General features: G+C 40.6%; 1 protein-coding gene across 2 annotated transcripts in view; it reads right to left on the bottom strand.

Moving 5' to 3' along the window:
• Positions 1-257: 257 nt before the first annotated feature.
• Positions 258-19,005, bottom strand: part of MED14 (mediator complex subunit 14) — a 60,394-nt gene continuing 41,646 nt past the window's right edge. The window contains exons 25-31 of one of the 2 annotated variants that reach the window (XM_075853943.1): positions 17,391-17,573; positions 15,716-15,951; positions 15,331-15,510; positions 12,008-12,115; positions 11,076-11,201; positions 6,285-6,474; positions 258-848 (exon numbers count right to left, since the gene is read on the bottom strand). In XM_075853943.1, the coding sequence (XP_075710058.1) occupies positions 775-848; positions 6,285-6,474; positions 11,076-11,201; positions 12,008-12,115; positions 15,331-15,510; positions 15,716-15,951; positions 17,391-17,573 (1,097 nt within the window). In that variant the 3' untranslated portion in view covers positions 258-774. The remainder of the gene's footprint in view (positions 849-6,284; positions 6,475-11,075; positions 11,202-12,007; positions 12,116-15,330; positions 15,511-15,715; positions 15,952-17,390; positions 17,574-19,005) is intronic. The other variant, XM_075853944.1, reaches the window with a different exon arrangement.

The raw sequence follows: 19,005 nt of genomic DNA, 5'->3' as shown, positions 1-19,005 counted from the left end.
GTCGTGTACAAGGGACCATTGAAATTAATGGGGCCGCAATTCACTCGTGTGCATGAGGCCTTAGTTTTGTTTTTTTCCCCATAAGGAAACCTTGCGGACACGATTTCACCTCGACTTGTTGATAGGGTCTTTTTGTTTTGTGATTTTTTTTCTTCTTTTTTAAAAATTTTTGCGTCACAACATGTTCAGACTTTTGTCTCTTTCTCCTAGTTTATTAAATATTGCTTTTTTTTTTTTTTTTTTTTTTTTTTTTTAGAGGACATATTCTTAACACGCCCAGATGCTTTTGTATTAGGATTTGAAGCAGTCATATTAAAATACAGTTTCATTATAAAGTCTGTCACAGTTTTACAGTATTCAAAATGACAAATCATTTTTTTTTTAAAAAGAAAAAAAAAAAATCTGTTACACTAAAGAAAACACATTTACAGAAAAAAACAAAACAAAGTTTGGCATTTTCAAATTTCATTCGGTATAAAACAGAATATTAAACGTGTTCTTGGGAGGGGAATATTAAGTTTTCATCACTTGAAATGAGTCTTCGTAAAACACTGTACAACAGCAATATACAAAAAAAATTACTTTTTGATCAATTATATATAATTTCTGGTGAAGTGCATCTTTGAAAAATATCTGCCAGCTTTTGTGTCATTGTTCATACAGACAAAAAAAAATATCAAATGGTAAATTGTCTCTTGTCCGATCCGTATTTTCATCTGAACACAAAATATATTAGAAAAAAATATATTAACCCATGCGACTTCTAAAAGGTGTTCAAGGTCGTCCACCAGGTGGCAAGGTTAAATTTGCCATAAGATCACGCACTGCAGCAAATATCGTACATTCCCCTGTAGACAAAGTAGCAAAGGGCAGAGCATTAACAGGTTGTAGAACATAAAAATATTGTTTACTTACAGACTAGTATGTTACAAAGAGGCAGAGGAAAGGAGACCAGACACACGACTCACAAGTCAGACCTCCTTACAAAGATATCAAACAAATGACGATAATTTCCTCAAAACAGTAAGTGAATTCTTCGGATCAGAGGCTCACATACTTTTTAAGGACCACAATACCACATGTAATTCAGCAGGCAAACAGGATGCTCCTCTATAATTGGTAGAGGATCCAAGGCTAAATATGGACCGTGTTATATGGTGGGGAATGGATATTACTTGAAGAGGCTTCCAACCCAAAACGTTAAGAACTACTCTAAATTAGCAAATGAAGAGTTCAAGCAGTAACCAAAGAGTAGTGATTATGTCTCTCTTACTTCATTGGGGGACACAGAAGACCGTGGGTTTAGGCTGTTGCCACTAGAAGGTGGTCACTAAGCCAAAAGTCTTCTACACAGTCTGTACCCCCTACTACAGGCACTGAGATAATCAGTATGTACACAAGCAGTAGGAGCAATAAGCAGCAAACCCGTATTATCTGCAAAAAAACAATTGGTACAAAGAATTGACACAAAATCAAACACCAAAAGGCAAGAATGGACTAGGAAATGACTAGGAAAAAAAAAACCTCAGAAAACTGGAACTGGGTGGGAGCTACGATAGCTGCAAGCATATATGGCAAACATGAGGAAATGTCGGTGGGCCGGGTATACTGGAATGTGGAAATATGCGTCCTTTAAATCCTTGGAGGAGAGATACTCGCCCTGTTGTATAGGGGCTATCACCGCCCTTATAGAATCCATTTGAAAATGATTCGCCCTGACAGTGGATAAGGCACTTGAGGTCCAGGATAGGCTGAACAGTCCTGTCCTTTTTTGAACGGCGAACCGATTGGAGGGAAAAAAATATAAAAAACATGGAATTTCCTCTCCTGAGGAATGGGGGAAAAAACAAAACGGAGGAAGAGTCTACAGCAGGAATAAAAAAAGGCAGCAGCCCAGAAGGACAGAGGCTGAGAAAACTCACGGGAACCCCCTCGCAAACGCAAGCTTTAGGAGACATGCCTGAGCAAAAACTCCAATAAAAGGAGAAGCCCGCCCCCCCCAACTGAGCAGGCCTTACTGAGGGCTGGCCTAGGGGTAGGAGGGAAAAAGCCTGACAGACTTGCCCTATCAGGGGACCGTAAAGAAGTCTGGCATACAGATGTCAGTCAGGTTTTCATCAGGATTTGAGCTTCACCTCAACGAAGGAGTCAAGCAACGTCCATGTATAAGTGGTGGAGAGTGTGCAGCGGGTGGAGTGTCACATGACTCCCCAAACAAAGAAAAATAGTAAGGTGGCTGTGATTAGAGTAAAAAACAATACTCACCTATGTATACACGACTCCATCTTCATCCTCTTCTCTGCAGCACTATCAGGAACTGCAGCGATGTTAGCACTTATGAATTAGCATCTCAGCAACTCAAAGCAAACTTTTTTTTATTGATGTAACATGACAGTGGATTTTAGGAAGCTACGAATATGGCTGCACTTCCTCTTGCGAAAATGGCCGCTGCAGAAAAATAATAAAAAGCCCCATATCTCTGTAAATCAAAATAAATATTTGGCTGCTGCTCTCACTTCTGATTCATTGGCTATTTTAATGTGTCCCCCAATAAGAAATAGATTTTACAGTAAGTTCAAAAATCTTGTTTTCTTGTTAATCATTGGGGGACAGCACCATATGACGTCCAAAAGCAGTCACAGAAGGCGTGGAAAACACAAACTAAAAGTACAGCTATGCGATCTGCCAAACGCACAGCTGCCTTCAACACTGTTACCCAAACTGGCATCAGCAGAGGTCAAAGAATGAATTTGGTAAAACTTAGAAAATGCAGCCCTTAGCAATGGAAAGCTTGATGCCTGACTATCCAGGAGGAACCAACAGTAATTTGTAGGATAGGCAATAACCTGAAGGGGAGAAACTTTACCCTTGGACCGATCGGTCTGTAATTTTGGAAACCTGATCCAACACTCTCCATGGAGTGACCAGCGCAACGACTGCGATAGCCTTAGGATCCCGTGCCCTGGCTACGTAGGTAGGAACCATGTTGTTGAGGCGGAACACAAAGATATCCTCATCAGGGTAGTCCCATCTCTGGTACAGTTGATGAAATACTCTTAAAGGGAACCTGTCACCAGCATTTCACCTATTAAACCGACTATACCTGGTGGTAGTGGGTGAAAAATCATTTCTATATAACCTATAATTATCTTCTTAGTCGGCTCTGTAGCTTTAGTATTTAGCTTTTTAGTGTTCCCACACCGTATGCTAATGAGCAGAAAAGAGTCAGATCTTCATTTGAAAAGAGTCAAATCTTCGTTTGGAAAGAGTCATATCTTCATTCCTCAAGTCTTTCCAAGTTTACTTCGCCGCCTTACTTTTGATTGAGAGCTCCTCGCCTTCCCCCAGCACACAAAATCCTGCGCTTGTGCATTGATGTCCTCTTTTGGTGTGTGCGCACAAAGGGACACCGGATTATTATGATAAAAGGCGCAAAACGTTTGCAGACCGATATTTACAGTCGGAAGAGGAGTTTAGGAGCGGGGATAACGGCAATGAACTTTTTATAGCAGCGGCCAGTGAGGGATAAGTAAAGTTCAATAGGTGAAATGCTGGTGACCACTCTACTGAATCTAGTTTTTCTCGACTGAGCTCAATTGTCCACGCCTTGTATGTGGATTGCGGACAGCGCTGGAATATGTTGACACAGCTGAATCCGAGAAAATTTCAATAGAGTCGCCCGGCTCCTGGTGCCACCCTGGTGGTTCAGATAAGCCACCACCGTGGAGTTGTCAATCTGGCTCCTGACCGGCCGACCCTTAAGAAGAGGAGTCCAGTGGGAGAGGTTTAGGAAGATTGCCTTCAATTCCAGCAGGTTGATCTGAAAAAACTTTTCTTCTTGCGACCAAATACCTGAACTGTGCGAGGCCCGAATACTGCACCCCACCCGGACAAGACTGGCATGAGTTGACCAGCCTCTGGAGGGGGAGGGAAAAAAAACAACCCATCGAGATTGTCAGTGAGGTATGCCACCATCTCGAAACTCCTGACAGACCCAAACAGGCAGAAGAATCAATTTGTCCAGCTAGTCCTGAGACTTGTTCCAGCATAAGAGGACTGCCCTCTCAAGGACCTGGTGTGGAACTGTGCATATGGAATCGCCCCAAAGGTCAAACCCATTCTACCCAGCACTAGCATGCAAAAAAATGAGAGAGAAAGGAGTTTCCTGGTTATAAAGAGCAAACTCAGTCAGTCCTGCTGTTGAATATCATTCCCAAAAATCTATGCTCTGAGTTAGGACATGTTGATGATCCATCCAAACCCTCTCAAAGTATTCAGGGAGATCTGGAGACTGCAAAGACTGTCCTCTCTGGAGTGTGCCTACACTAAGGTTGTGAAGGTAAGGAATGATGGAGACTCGTTGCGCAGTGAAGTATCATAAGAGATGCCAGGACCTTGGTGAAAACCCGATGAGACGTGGCAATTCCAAAAGGGTGAGCAAGAAGTAGATTGAGTATTATCCAAAGAAAAGAGGGCTCTTGAGCTCAGCCATAATATAGGAATGAAAATGCTTCAAATACTAAACCATGAATTGGAGACTTCGCCCATTCAGTGGGTGCCACATGCTCAGGGAGAGTACACTTTGTATCTCAACTGCTACAGGCATAAAAAGTAGCCTTGCCCACCTGTATAGGCTGCTTGGTAACATCCTCCAGGAGTAGGACATGACAGAAAAAAGGAAATAAGCAGCAACGTCAGAAGAAAATGAACCTCCAAAACAAACAATACAGCCAAAAGGACACGCCTACAAGACCCTTGCAGCTGTGTACCCCTGTGGTTGAAGACAGAAGATGGATGGCACCAGAAAATGAGTTGCATCAGAGCTTATGTCCTCAAGACTTTCAAAATGGACAGAGTTCGAAAGACTTAAGCCCCACCCCCAAACCCCACCTCCCAAAAAGGTCTTCCTCAAATCAAGAGAAGACGTGAGGAGGGAGGCAATAGGCTAAAAAGGAACACCTGACAGGCCAGGGAGGAGCCAAAACGGATCAAATAAACACGGCCTAGGTCAGACACGCCGGGGGCAAGATTAGAAAGCCAGGCTGCATAGAGACCAGCACTTCCCCAGACAGCAGAACAAATGGAGGGGGCATGGGTACATACTTACCCTCACACTTCTTTTAGTGCACGTAGGGCAGGGCCGGCGTCGGCATGGCATCACTGTCCATATATGGACAGTGTTGTCAGGAGCAGAGCAGTGTCCCAGGCAGCGTGCTGGTAGCGCTCTGCCCGGGACTTTGGCTCTGGGGTTGCCCCGGACATCACTAGCCGCATATGGACAGCGATGTCAGGGGCTTTCCCAGAGCTGCAGTACCAGAGCAGAGCCTTTACTAGCGCTCTGCCTGGGACTTCAGCTCTGCTCCAGACATCACTATCCATATATGGACAGCGATGTCAGGAGCAGGGCAGGAGTTCCAGGCAGAGTGCTAGTAGTGCGTGGCCCTACCCGGGAGGGCGGGCTGCGTGGCACTATCTACAGAGGGGGTAAAAACTGGGGGCCTAACTTCTATATGGGGGCATAAACCGGGCCTAACGTCTATATGGGGGAACAAAGTGATGTTTTCTTCCATTTTACTGCCGCCGTGAGTTCCACCGCGAAGGTGCCTACTAAGTCTGTGTCGCCAAAGGTCCCACATAAACCTGGAGCCGGCCCGGACGTAGGGTCACCTCTTCCGTAACCATGCACATACAGTGGGGTACTGGCACTCTGTCTTTAGAAGCAGAAAATCTAAGTTAAGTGACTGGCGAAGAGGGAGAAATAGAACAGAGGACTGCCTGGTTTCCCAACACCCGCAGGGGTTTACATAGACTGTAAACAGGCTGAAACCCCACCTGGAGCTAAGGAAAGTAAATAAATTAAAATAAAAAAATAGAAGACCTAAGTATCAAGTGATGTCTGCCTCCTAAGACACTAGGCTAAAAACTGAACTATCCAGTCTCTGTGGGAAGGGTAAGGCCTGTCTGGGCGGAGCCTAGATTCATTCCTGCCTAGTGTCACCTCCTAGTGGCAGCATCATGTAACATGGTTTTGTGTCCCCAAGTGATGAACAAGGAAGTAGAGTTCTCTAGTCTAGGAAGAATCATTCTCCCACTTCACAGACTAGTAGTAGGAATCGAAGACAAGTCTTTGACTTCCACTGCCAAATATAGGGGGAAAAAAACAACACACTAACTCTGGTTCTTACACTTTTTATCGAGTTGGGAAGCAGTGACTAAGAATTGCTTCATCTTTCACCAAATACTCGCAATCTAAAAATACAATTTTAACATTAGCATATGCTAACCTGGACGAGGTGGATTCATCTCTGCAAACCTCTTCAGAATGTTGCTGACCATAAGAGGAGCTGCCACTGAGGAGTTCTGCTGACGAGGGATGTCTGCTTGTTGAGTTGTTCCGGACGCCATGTCATAGATGATTGGAACAATAATACTAACTGGCTCTGGTGGCACAGATGTCTTTTGGGTTAACTGAAGCTGTGAACAAGAAAAGAAAAAAAAAAAAATCAGAATTTTACAATGCAGTTAGCCATTGGATAATGGTGAGAAGCAACAGAACAGCTAATGATAAACAGTCTACATTTTAGAAACGTTATATGTAAATTCATGTAATCCAGCATTATTGACCAATATTTAGTTTATATTCAAGTTCATCCAGTTCAGTACATGGTTCTTATTAACAAATGGAGTCAATGAAACAAACTGCTCTTCAAGAGTACTTGTAGTATAATAATGCCCTGTTCACATTTTTGTTAGTTCTTTTCCAACAGCGTTTACTTTGCTCTTTAACCCCTTCAGGACTGAGCCGGTTTTGGCCTTCAGGACAAAGCCAATTTTTCATATCTGTGTCACTTTATGTGGTAATAACTCCGGAATGCTTTTACCTATCCAAGTGATTCTGAGATTGTTTTCTCGTGACATATTGTACTTTATGTTAGGGAAAAAATTTGGTTGATAAATTCAATATTTATTTGTAAAAAACACCAAGATTTGGAGAAAATGTGCAAAAATGTGCATTTTTCTAATCTTAAATGTATCTGCTTGTAAAGCAGATAGTAATACAACACAAAATAGTTACTAGTTACCATTTCCCATATGTGTACTTTAGTTTGGCATAATTTTTTTAACACTTTTCTTTTTCTAGGACGTTACAAGACTTAGAACTTTAGCAGCGATTTCTCATATTTTCAAGAAAATTTAAAAAGGCGATTTTTACAAGGACCAGTTCAGTTCTGAAGTGGCTTTGAGGGCCTTATATATTAGAAAGTCCCCATAAATCCCCCAATTTTGAAAACTGCACCCCTCAAAGTATTCAAAACAGCATTCAGAAAGTGTATTAACCCTTTAGGCGTTTCACAGGAATTAAAGCAAAGTAGAGGTGAAAGTTCCAAATTTCCTTTTTTTTTTTTTTTTTTTTACAAAATTCATTTGTAATACATTTTTTTCTATACCACAGAAGGTTTTACCCGAGAAATGTAACTTATTATTTATTGCCCAGATTCTGCAGTTTTTAGAAATATCCCACATGTGGCCCTCGTGCGCTAATTGACTTAAATACAGGCCTCAGAAGCAAAGGAGCACCTAGTGGATTTTGGGGCCTCATTTTTTTTAGCATATTTTAGGTACCATGTCAGGTTTGAAGAGGTCTTGCGGGGCCAAAACAATAAAGACCCCCAAAAGTGACCTCATTTTGGAAACTACACCACTCAGGGAATTGATCTATGGGTATAGTTAGCATTTTTAACCCATAGTTTTTTTGCTACATTTATTTGAATTAGTTTGTGAAGATGAAAATCTACTTTTTTTCTGAAAACATTTGTAAAACAATTTCTCCCGATTCCGGAAATATGCCATATGTGGTAATAAACTGCTGTTTGGACCCACAGCAAGGCTTAGAAGGGAAGGAGCGCTATTTGGAGCTCAAATTTAGCTGAAATGGTTTTTGGGTGCCATGTCGCATTTGCAAAGCCCCTGAGAGGCCAAAACAGCGGAAACCCCCCAAAAGTGGAAATTACACCACTTAAAGAATCTATAGTGGGCATTTAGACCCCACAAGTCTTTTGTAGGATTTATTAGAATTAGGCCGTGAAAATGAATATCAACATTTCTTCCACTAAAATGATGCATTTTTTCAATTTCACAAAGGATAAAAGGGGGAAAAAGCGCCCCAACATTTGTAAAGCAATTTCTCACGAGTACGGCAATACCCCACGTGTGGTCATAAATGGTTTTTCATTAGAAAGTAATTAACCCTTTCTGGATTGATCAATTTTTTTCTTTTTCTTTTTTCCTCCCCGCGTTCCAAGAGCCACAACTTTTTTATTTTTCAGTCAATAGAGCGGTGTGAGGGCTTATTTATTGAGGGACGAGCGGTCATTTTTATTGGTACCATTTTTTGGTACATACAACTTTTTGAGCACTTTTTATTACATTTTTAGGTAGAGCCAAGGTGACCAAAAAAACTGTGATTTTGCCGTTTTAAATGCCTTATTTTTACCGTGAGACGCTCCATACATCACCCCCCACACTAAGACATGCTATGTCGTGGTGCGCGAAGGGGTTAATGTGCAGCGCATGGTGTGGAGTGAAAATTACAATTTTCCACTCATATGCCATTTTAGTGCACTACATGTTATGCCCAGTTTGTGCCACTGAAGACAAATACCTCATAAAATATTAACCGGGTTCTCCCGGGTATGGTGATGCCATATCTGTGGATGTAAACTGGTGTTTAGGCACGCTGCAGGGCTCAGAAGGGAGGGACGCCATTTGGCTTTTGGGGCGCAGATGTAGCTTGGTAGTTGTTCTGTTTGGGGTTTTACTGGTGTTTCAGTTTATAATGTGGGGGCATATGTTATCTGTGCGGGGTACATCAGGGTATAATAATGCAGTAAATAAAAAATAATCCGCAGATATGTGGCCGGTGTCGCACTGATAAATGGCGCCCGATCTTATCTGCTTTTGGACACTCTGCACATTTTGCATCGCCATATTCTGGGAGCCAGAACTTTTTTCTTTTTTCTCCCCCGTTGCTGTGTGAGGGTTTATTCTTTGCGGGACAATCTGTAGGTTTTCATTGGTACCATTTTGGGGTACCAGAAATTTTTTTGATCACGTTTTATTCCATTTTTTGGCAAGCAAGGGGACCAAAAACCATCAATTCTGACAATGTTTTTTATTCGTTTTTTTTATGGCGTTCACCCTGGGCTATAAATTACCATTATATTTTATACTGCGGGTCGGTACGATTACGGCGATACCATATGTATATAATTTTTTTATGTTTTGCAGCGTTTGTGCAATAAAATCACTTATTTATCAAATAAATTATTTTTTGTGTCACCATATTCTGAGAGCGATAACTTTTTTATTTTTCAGTCAAAAAAGCGGTGTAAGGGCTTGTTTTTTGCGGGACGGGATGTAGTTTGTATTGGTACCATTTTGGCGTACATGCGACTTTTTGATCACTTTTTATTGTATATTTTGGGAGGGTTGGTAACCAAAAAAAATTGTGATTCGGGCACTGTTTTTCGTTAATTTTTTTCGCGGTGTTAACCGTGCGGGAAAAATAATATTATAGTTTTATAGTTGGGCTCGTTACGAACGCGGTGATACCAAATATGTGTACTTTTTTTAATGTGTTAATTTTTCCCCTATAATAAAAGACTTATTATAGTAAAAAAAGAATTCTTTGTTTATGTCACCTCTAACTTTTATTTTTACACTTTTTAAAAACATTTTTATTATGTTTTTTTTACTTGTCCCACTAGGGGACACTTAGACTTGCAGCTCTGATAGCTGCTAGAACACATTACACTACACACGTAGTGTAATGTGTTCTAACTGTCATTGTGACGTGACAGTCACACTGACAGGAAGCATCGGAGGACCGGCCGGAGGCTGTTCCTCCGAGGCTTCCGTACATGGCAACCCGGAGGTCATAGTCTGGCCTCTGGTTGCCATGATAAGGATCGCCAGCCCCCGCAAATGTATGTGGGGGGCTGCCGATCCGCTGTAAACCTCTTCGATGTGGTGATCGCAATCGACCACCGCATTAAAGGGGTTAATTGCCAATTTCAGCGGCGACAGGCTGCTGATCGGCAACGGGGAGAGCAGGGCAGACGCCCTGCACAGTTAACCGCCGCTGCGGTGTAGCGCCACGCGGCGGTTAACTGTTAAAGCGCGGATGTAACTGCACGCCCAGGTGCGCGAAGTTATTGCTCACCTGGACGTGCATTTACGCCAAGGTGTGGGAAGGGGTTAAAGGCTATGTACACTTGTTAAATAAAATGTCTATCAGTGTGATTGGTGCAACTTACAAGAAACTTTTATTAAAAAATATTTTTACTTTTTGAGATACAGCTGCTATGTTTACTGTATACAGAGCGGCTGTATCGAGCGCGAAGACCTGAATCCGTCAGGTCTGCAGCACTGACGGGTTCAGGGTCAGCGGGTTCTGAGTGTCTCTGACACGCAGGATCCACCTGTTATCAATCACATCTAAATTGTGATCCATTACAGGTGGATCCTGCGTGTCAGAGAACCCGTCAGTCCGGCGGACCTGACATATACAGGTTTCCGCGTTAGAAGAGCTGCTCTGTATACAGTACACAAAGCAGCTGTATTTCAAAAAGTAAAAATTATATTTAATTAGAAGTATTTCTGAATGTTACACCAATCACAATGATACATTTAAAAAAAATTTTTTTTAAAGCTGTACATATCCTTTAAACGCCCAGAATAGCAGACCTCTGCTATTACCTATCCAATAAAAAAGGGAAACCTAATGGACACATTATAAGTTAAAGGGGTGAAGAAAAACCTATGATATTGAATTCATCAAGTGTGAACATAGCCTTAGATTATGGATGAGTCTCTGCTCACTACTCGAGTGTACACAGGGTACACCGAGCTGCCTCGCTAAATTTTAGTATACTTTTATTTTTATTATTATTTCCAGAGTAGCACGGTGTCATTTACATGCAATAATCATTTATCATCAGGCCTGCTCATAGGAATTTTATTTTTTCTCCACATTAATAGACTGATCTTCACCTTTACAATTTAACAATACTTACAAAAAACAGCATTTTGGATTTAAGGACAACAGCTGGAGTCCCGGGAGGAGCAATTGGTGGCGCACTTGGAGGGATGGTCAGACAGAACTGCACATTCCATTTCAATTGCGTTGCTTGATCTGGAAACTATTTGTTTAAGGAGCAGGAGTTAGTGTCCAGACGATCAAGTTACAAAATTAGTAAACACAGTAAAATTTACTTTTTAACACGCTGGAAATCCGCAAGTGTTACATGTGGATGGTGAGACAAATTTCATCTTATGCGTTGCAGGTGTTGAAATTCGTGGAGAACTTTGCAACAGAATTTACGTGTTGCGGATTAAAAACTCCATTTACATGTATTGTACTGCAATTTGTGGTATTCACCTTAAGGAAAAACAGGTCTCAATTTAAGGCAATAAGGTCTAAGCACGACAGAAACGTAAGTGAAACACGCAGAACTGTTGTGAGAAAGATGTATTAGAGAAAAAGTTAAAGTAAATAATTTAGGATTGAAATATCTGTACATCTGTTGCATTTAAGGTATTTTAGAAATCTCCTTAGAAAAGATAAAATCTACCTAAGATTGATTTCTAAATAACGGCTGACAATTTATTATATACTGAAATATGAAAGAATTTTCTAAATTGAGATTTGCTCAAGAAACCGAGTCGTTCTAAGTATTTGAAACTTAGGGATACAATTGTAAAAAATAAAATTGGTAGGTTTTAATGAGATGGTGAGCCCCCTCCCTGTCAAAGAACTTTGTCTACTACGGCGGCCTAGATAAGATGCAATACCAGACATCACACCCCACTGGTCCAGGGCTGTTTCTATAATCACGTTAATCCAATTGGATAACAGCTTATATTACAAGAGGAGAAAACATCCCAAACTTGCCATAGTTAATTATTTTGATTGCCCATAGAACACAGGAAAACATAAGATTCTTACCAGCTCCAGCTTCATTATGTGTACACAGTCTCGGAGTATGTGCGTTGGTGCACCTAATAACTTGGTAAAAGCTATTAGAGTATTTGCTTTAAATGGTGGACCCGCAACCTAAGGAAGTCAAAAGTTTGGATTATGAAAAGGTTTTTTTTTTTTTAGTTCATTTGATTAGGCTTATTTTTAAACAAGATAGAGGAAAACAAAGCAAATAACCACTTTGCAAAAGAAGGACCAGAGAGTTACACCAAACAGAGCTAAAAGAACAGATGTCGGCGATAGTGAAAGACAGCTGGCCAAGGCTGTACTCACATCTGAATCCTGTTTTATATATATATATATATATATATATATATATATACATATATATATACACACATATATATATATATACATATACACATATACATACTCACATCTGAATCCTGGTTTCTATATACATAGAAAGTTTGAAAGACTTGGAAATGCGTCTGTCCTTTGTGTCGTCGGGAAAAATAGTGCCGCATGCAACGTTATTTTTCCCGTCAAATATTAATGAAACCTCCAGCGGAGATATAAGCTCCATTGGTGTATATATAAGATACAAACATTTTGACCACCCCCAAGATTCACAATTCCTCTAGGGATAGAGAGTACACCATAACTCAAATAATCAATTGTGGCACAACTGGGGTGGTGTATTTCGCCATCTGCCCATGCAACTTAATCTACGTGGGCCTAATTAGCCGTTAACGGAGAAGTCGGACAAGAGAGAAGGTATTGGGGATCCTTGGTGCTGTAGATGAATTAGAGGAGTCCCAGTTGAAGACCATTCCATGACACTTTAAGAATCATCATTGCGATGCCTCACTACTTCAAGTAAAGGGGATCGATCGGGTCCTGATCAATTCTAGGGGTCGCAAATGGAGACAAATCTTGGCACGGAAAGAGGCGAGGTTACGGAGTTGTATATTCCTCTCCCCTAAGGTACTTGGATAGTTGAGTTTTGTCCCCTTCTTAGGTTGATTCCACAGACTTTCCTTTTCTGATTATAATTTGTTTTCTTATTCACAATTTATATTATCTGATCATTTTCTGTCTCTCCCCAGTAGCTACATGGGTTGTTTTTATTCAGTTTTTAATGGTTTTATCCCTTAGGCTGGTTTATGTAGTATTTATTTTCTCTTTACCGGTTTGCTCTTCTCCAGGCTTCTTCCTCTATATTCTTTCTACTTGTTTCTCGGTTTGTCTTATTTTCCCCCTTTTCTTTTCCTTCTTTCCCTCTTTCCTCATCTATTTTCATCTTTCTCACCTTTTCCTTTTGTGCTGGTCTCCTTCCACTCTCTCATATCCTCTTAAATCCCCGTTACTTTTTTTTTGCCCCTTTCACCACTCTACCTTTTCTCCTTTTTAACTCGATGAGCATTTACAATCACACCGTCGGTATTTACTTCATTTACTTGGCATGATATTAATATGTTTTAGAACGCTCTTAGATTTCTTGAATACAACGTAGTATCTACGCGATTGGACCTCGGATTGAGCATATGGACTACTCATCATACCTTCCATTCTCTGAACTACATCTGTGTATTTGTATAACCGGTTACTTTTGAGTCCTTCTTTGAGATCTCATTAATACCAATCATTTTTGCTCTGTCACTGTTTGTCATGCATCCGGGAGTTTATTTACAGTTATTTTTATACGCAGTCACACTTTATCAGCAGCGTACGTGCTACTATATAGCACTTGATTACCACAAGTATTAGACCGGACTATTTTGTATTCATGTACAGCTGTCCACGGTTTAATTTTTTTGATTAGCACCGTAATGTGGTGCCACACAAGCACTTTATTATGTGTATTGAATATGATAACTTTGTTTTCCTGTACAGCTGTTTACATGGGTTTTAATCCAAATATCTAACATTTATTGTGTACACATTTTATATATGGGATTTTTATTTTGCATTGTCACTTTACACTTTCATGTGTTTTTTGCACTATTTTTACCTAGCACGTGCATTTACCTATATATTTATTCTGTTTATTTTATTCTATTTTTCCAGTGTACATTCTTTATTGAGAACCCCCCCCCCTCTTCTGTGTATAAATAACTGTACTTGATCTTTTTCACACTGTCCCCTTAATTATCCATCTTGTCTTGTACTATACTCTATGTAATTCTGTTTCCATGCTGCAAACTTTCATTCCCTATCAAAGTTTTTCTAAGCATCCGTGGTTTATCTGCCCGGTTTTTGTCACTATTTAGGGGGCTGCCATGTTTCCTACACTTAGGCATTTTTATGTGATTTACAAGCACTGTGTTCAGCCCATCTATTGTGACTACACACCTCTTCCCATACGGAATAATCTCCCACCTCCTATGGGTCCTGCGTATCACGTGACCAACATGCCACGCCCACCTTGATTACACTAACTGGCGCCACCATATTTTTGGAGGACATTTACTCCCTTTATGCAGCACAGTGAGTGAATGCATGTCATGTGACGCAAAAGCCACGCCTACTCGTGGCAGCCGCCCATGCACCTGCATGGACGGCACCATGTTTCTGGAGGTAGCTGCAATCCCTTTCCTGTTCTAGATGCTGCATCCCCCTGCATTACTTACATCACTTCCGGCGGATTTTCCACTTTACCCTGAATTGGATGCTGTGCGCAGGTGTCTAGGTCCTTCCATCTTGATCATTTATTACTGATTTGGCACATATGTGAGGTCACCTATTGTCATTGGGCAGACCCTTTTTATATACCGACCCATTAGCCATTATGGTTGAGACCCCCAGACGTAGATGGTGGCGAAACACGTGTAGAGGATCAAAATTCCCTCCTTTCTTTAGGTGTCTGTTTTTGTGCGCTAATTTGCCCTTCATTGCACTAAGTATTTTAGGGCTGCTAGCTTTTTGGCACTAGTTCTTTAATTGACTGTTCCATATTTATATGTCTGTAGGAGGATTTTTGTACTTTCCTGGAGGGATTTTGTCTATCATTGGCTTGTCGTTTTTCCTTATGTTTTATTCATTACATATTTGATCCATAATAAAAAGATTTATACTATATTATATCACAACGATTTTCCTGCCTGATTGTTTTGTGTATGAGTCCATTGGTATATATGAAAAAAAAATCCATCAGCAAATATTCACTCAGTTTGCTACACCAGTAGTGACTAAGTGTCTTAAGGTTCATTATCAGCCTCAAAAAAAGGCGTTGTTTCATAACTATAGTGCAGCCACCCGTGCCTTATTACGCATTAATGTAAGGAGCCCCAGTGTGTTCCTCTATATGCTCTTAAAATCCCGGATTTGGAAAGTACTGTAACACTTACCCTGGTCTCAAAGAATTTTTCAAGGACCTGCAGTTCTTCTGGCTTCCACTGCCCAGCATTTTCAGGTGTCACTTTCAGCTGCAAAGTCTGGTTCGTTGCGGGGTTAAGAGCCACTCGACACTTTAGAACATCTGTCTTGAACATAATGACTCCTGGCTCATTGGAGTTTATTAGTTGCAACTAGAAGGAATAACATTTAAATTAAAAACACACTAGACACATCCCACTTAATATCTTCACATGAAGATACTGTTTCATTTAAAACCAAACCAATTTTAAAGTTTTAATCTAAGAAAGAAAAAAAAAAAAAGGAGGTTCCCATACAATAACTTATAGCGAACTTGAATGAGTAATGATAGGATAAAATATGCGGGATTGAACGTACAGTCTCCTGCTGGATTATCCTTTGAAGATGCCGCCTCATGTTTACAGAGCCTAGAAACCTCTCAAGTGGAGAACACAGATAGCTTCCTGCCAGTGTTGGTAATAACCCAGGTGTTGGAGATGGTAGTAGAAGTACGTGCAAGGCACTGTGAGTGAGGATTGTAGGGATAGATGCAGCCCAAGGTCGTTGAGGTAGCTTGCGAGGTGGAGGCATATTCGTTGGCAGAGATTGGGAGCCTAGAAAAGAGGATTTTAAAAAAACACGAATTTAGTAACTTTTTGTTTAAGGTGCTGACAGAAATTGAAACTAATCAGATTTATTATGATTTATTTGCCATTATTTGTAAGCCTAATGCAAGAATAGAAAGCATGACTAAAGATAAGATTACCTTCCCCAATATCATGTGCTTAAACCAGTTCATCTGTCAAATACTGGAGAGGAAAAATAGAGCTCACCCAGAATGATAAAAAAACAAAAAAAAAAAACACACAGGAACACTCTGGACAAAACTGATATACTGTTATGCCGAATGTACTGTCTGAGATGGCAGTGCATGACACAGGGTTATTTTCTTTGGTGTTTTTTGATTCCCTGTGTCATGCACTGCCCCATCAGACACTGCACTAGGAATAACCAGAACAAAAGTTGTCTGGAGTGTTTCTTTAAGGCGAGAGTTAAAGGGTATTCCCACAATAGATATTTTTTCACATATTCACAAGACCGGTCATGTGTCTGATCGCTGGGACCCCCACCAATCCCTAGAACAGGTGTTCATAGCCCCTCCTCAGTGCAAAATAAGGAGAACTTTGAATGGAGCGGTGGACAAACATGCCAATGCTGTTCCATAAAAATTCCATGGGGCTGCCTGAAAAAGCAGAGCCCTGTACTCGGATGTCTCCATCAGTTACATATCACTAGAATAGGGGTTCCATAACCCCGGTTCCTCCTCACTGCAAAATCGCAGTGAGGAGAACTTGGAATGGAGCAGAGGAGTCCCCGACGCTCCATTCAATGTCTATGGGGCTGATGGAAAACAATGGAGCACTGTACTTGGCAGACTCCGTCAGCCATGCTCGTCTGCTGCTCCATTCAAAGTTCACCTGTCTCACATTAAGAAGGAACAGGGGGCTTGGAACACCCATTCTAGCGATTGGTGGGGGTCCCAGTGGTGGTGCCCCCAGATATCAGACACTTATGACCTATCTTGTGGATAAACATCTATTCTAGGAACACCCCTTTAAACAAATATGTTGCCCGATGACATTCAGCACGATAGCAAAGGCAATGTATTTTATTGTAGCCCAGAGTAAATGTGTTGCGTTGTCGCACCAATCAACTGAACGGTTACAACACGATGTGGTGACATGGTGGCCACAGGTCAACACAGCAAGCTGAACAGCAGCATAATATCGAAGGCAAGAAGAAACAGACCAATGGGAACAAATTTGTTTGCACTTTTTGCATGACAGGATGGGCTAAAATGATTTCAGATATTGTAGAATTTCTATTCAATATGTGATCTCTCCTGACATGTTATGGTGTAATGTATGCATTTCTGGTCAGCTGTTAATGCCTCGACATTGGCTGACAAAAATGCAAAGTAAATATGCAAAAGCTCTAGTAGAGCGATAAACTAGAATCACTAAATAAGAGCATGATTGGAACCACAACATACTTGTTCCAGCTCGAGGGGAGTGAGACACATCAGGGACAGGAGAGTGAAGAGATGGATTTGCTGGTGACATTCCAGGCATGCGAGCTGCTGGAGAAGGACCAGACACTTGAGGAGACCCTGGCCAATTCCCTGCACGTTGGCTGGGTGACATCATGGTGTACGGAGAACTAGGGTCTAACGTACCTGTGCAGGTTGCAAAACGAGATTTGGTCATATCACTTCCTCTTCAACTATAGATTTGAAGGGATATTAAACTAATAAAGCTGGAATTTTGGAAACAATATAGGTCTGCAGATTTATTTCAAATAAATATAACAAAGGTACAACTAAAATTATGAAGCCTTTAACAGATTGATGTTATATTGAAGTATAAAGATCATCGTGTTGGTCACAAGCAGCATAATTGAAGATAATCCTAGATAAACACGGTAACATCTTAGATTAAGCCTTTTGCTGCCAGGGGTTTTTGGACATTTTTCACCTCTGGTAGCTAGGACAATTCTCACACTTGACATGTAAAAATAAAATCTAAATTACAAAAGAAATCATACTAAACGACCATACCTATATATGATCTGATTTGCTCATAAAAAATGCATAGAAACTGATATTTGTGGCTAAAAGTGTGACCCAAGAAGAAAAAAAAAGGATCTTTCATCCTAAAAATACAATTTTAATATGTGCAGCGTTTATACATACCACTTATGCCCATGTCTACATGCACATATCTCTAGAAAATCACCAGAATTAAAAACCATAACTCTGGTTTTTAAGCTGGAAATTAACAATAAGTAGCAACCTATAAAATACAGGGATATTGTGCCTTAAAAAGGTATACCGCCAGACCGTGTATATTTCCTGTAAGCAGACAACCTGACGATTGCAATAGTCTTGACGTGCTTTTGGCAGTCATGTCCACCCTTCACTTTGGAAAAAACAGGATTCGCAAAAAAAAAACAAAAAAAACCCTACAAATCACATACAAGTCAAGGTTTCCACATAAAAACAATGTAAAAATAGACCAAATTGCACAAAATTTACAAATACCACAGGCGTTCATAACAAGCACTTGTGCTCTTAAAAAACAGAGGACATGCAATATTTGGCCATCATCCACAAAGGTCTTCAAAATATACACTGAACAAGGCAAACAGCTACTATGATACCGAAATCTATATTTTTTTTGAGACTACATAGCACACGTGTATAACAATAAAACTTAATTTATACACACACACACACACACACACACACACACCTTCAGGCAACTTTGTATCAAAGTAATTATAATCAAAATATGAATGAAAATTCAACTTTCTGGACTAAAATGCACAAATCAGACAGACCACTTATGCAAACAAAATGTACTCTGCGAAGAACTGTAAGATGTTGATACATACCACACATGTCTACGTATATCAGTAACATGCACCCTGGTTAGAATATTGACCAGTCAGCCAACAAGCAGTGCTTCTTAAAAGGGTGTAAAAGAAATATCAAACATTAAAGGGGTATTCCAATAGAGACATATCCACAAGATACGCCATAAATGTCAGATCGATGCGGGTCCCACCTATCTCTAGAACTGGGCCCCCTAAACCCCGTTCTTCGTTTC

This window comes from Rhinoderma darwinii, chromosome 2 (assembly GCF_050947455.1).
Source record: "Rhinoderma darwinii isolate aRhiDar2 chromosome 2, aRhiDar2.hap1, whole genome shotgun sequence".
In the NCBI taxonomy this organism is placed as follows: domain Eukaryota; kingdom Metazoa; phylum Chordata; class Amphibia; order Anura; family Rhinodermatidae; genus Rhinoderma; species Rhinoderma darwinii.
This window is presented reverse-complemented; position numbering and strand designations above follow the sequence as displayed.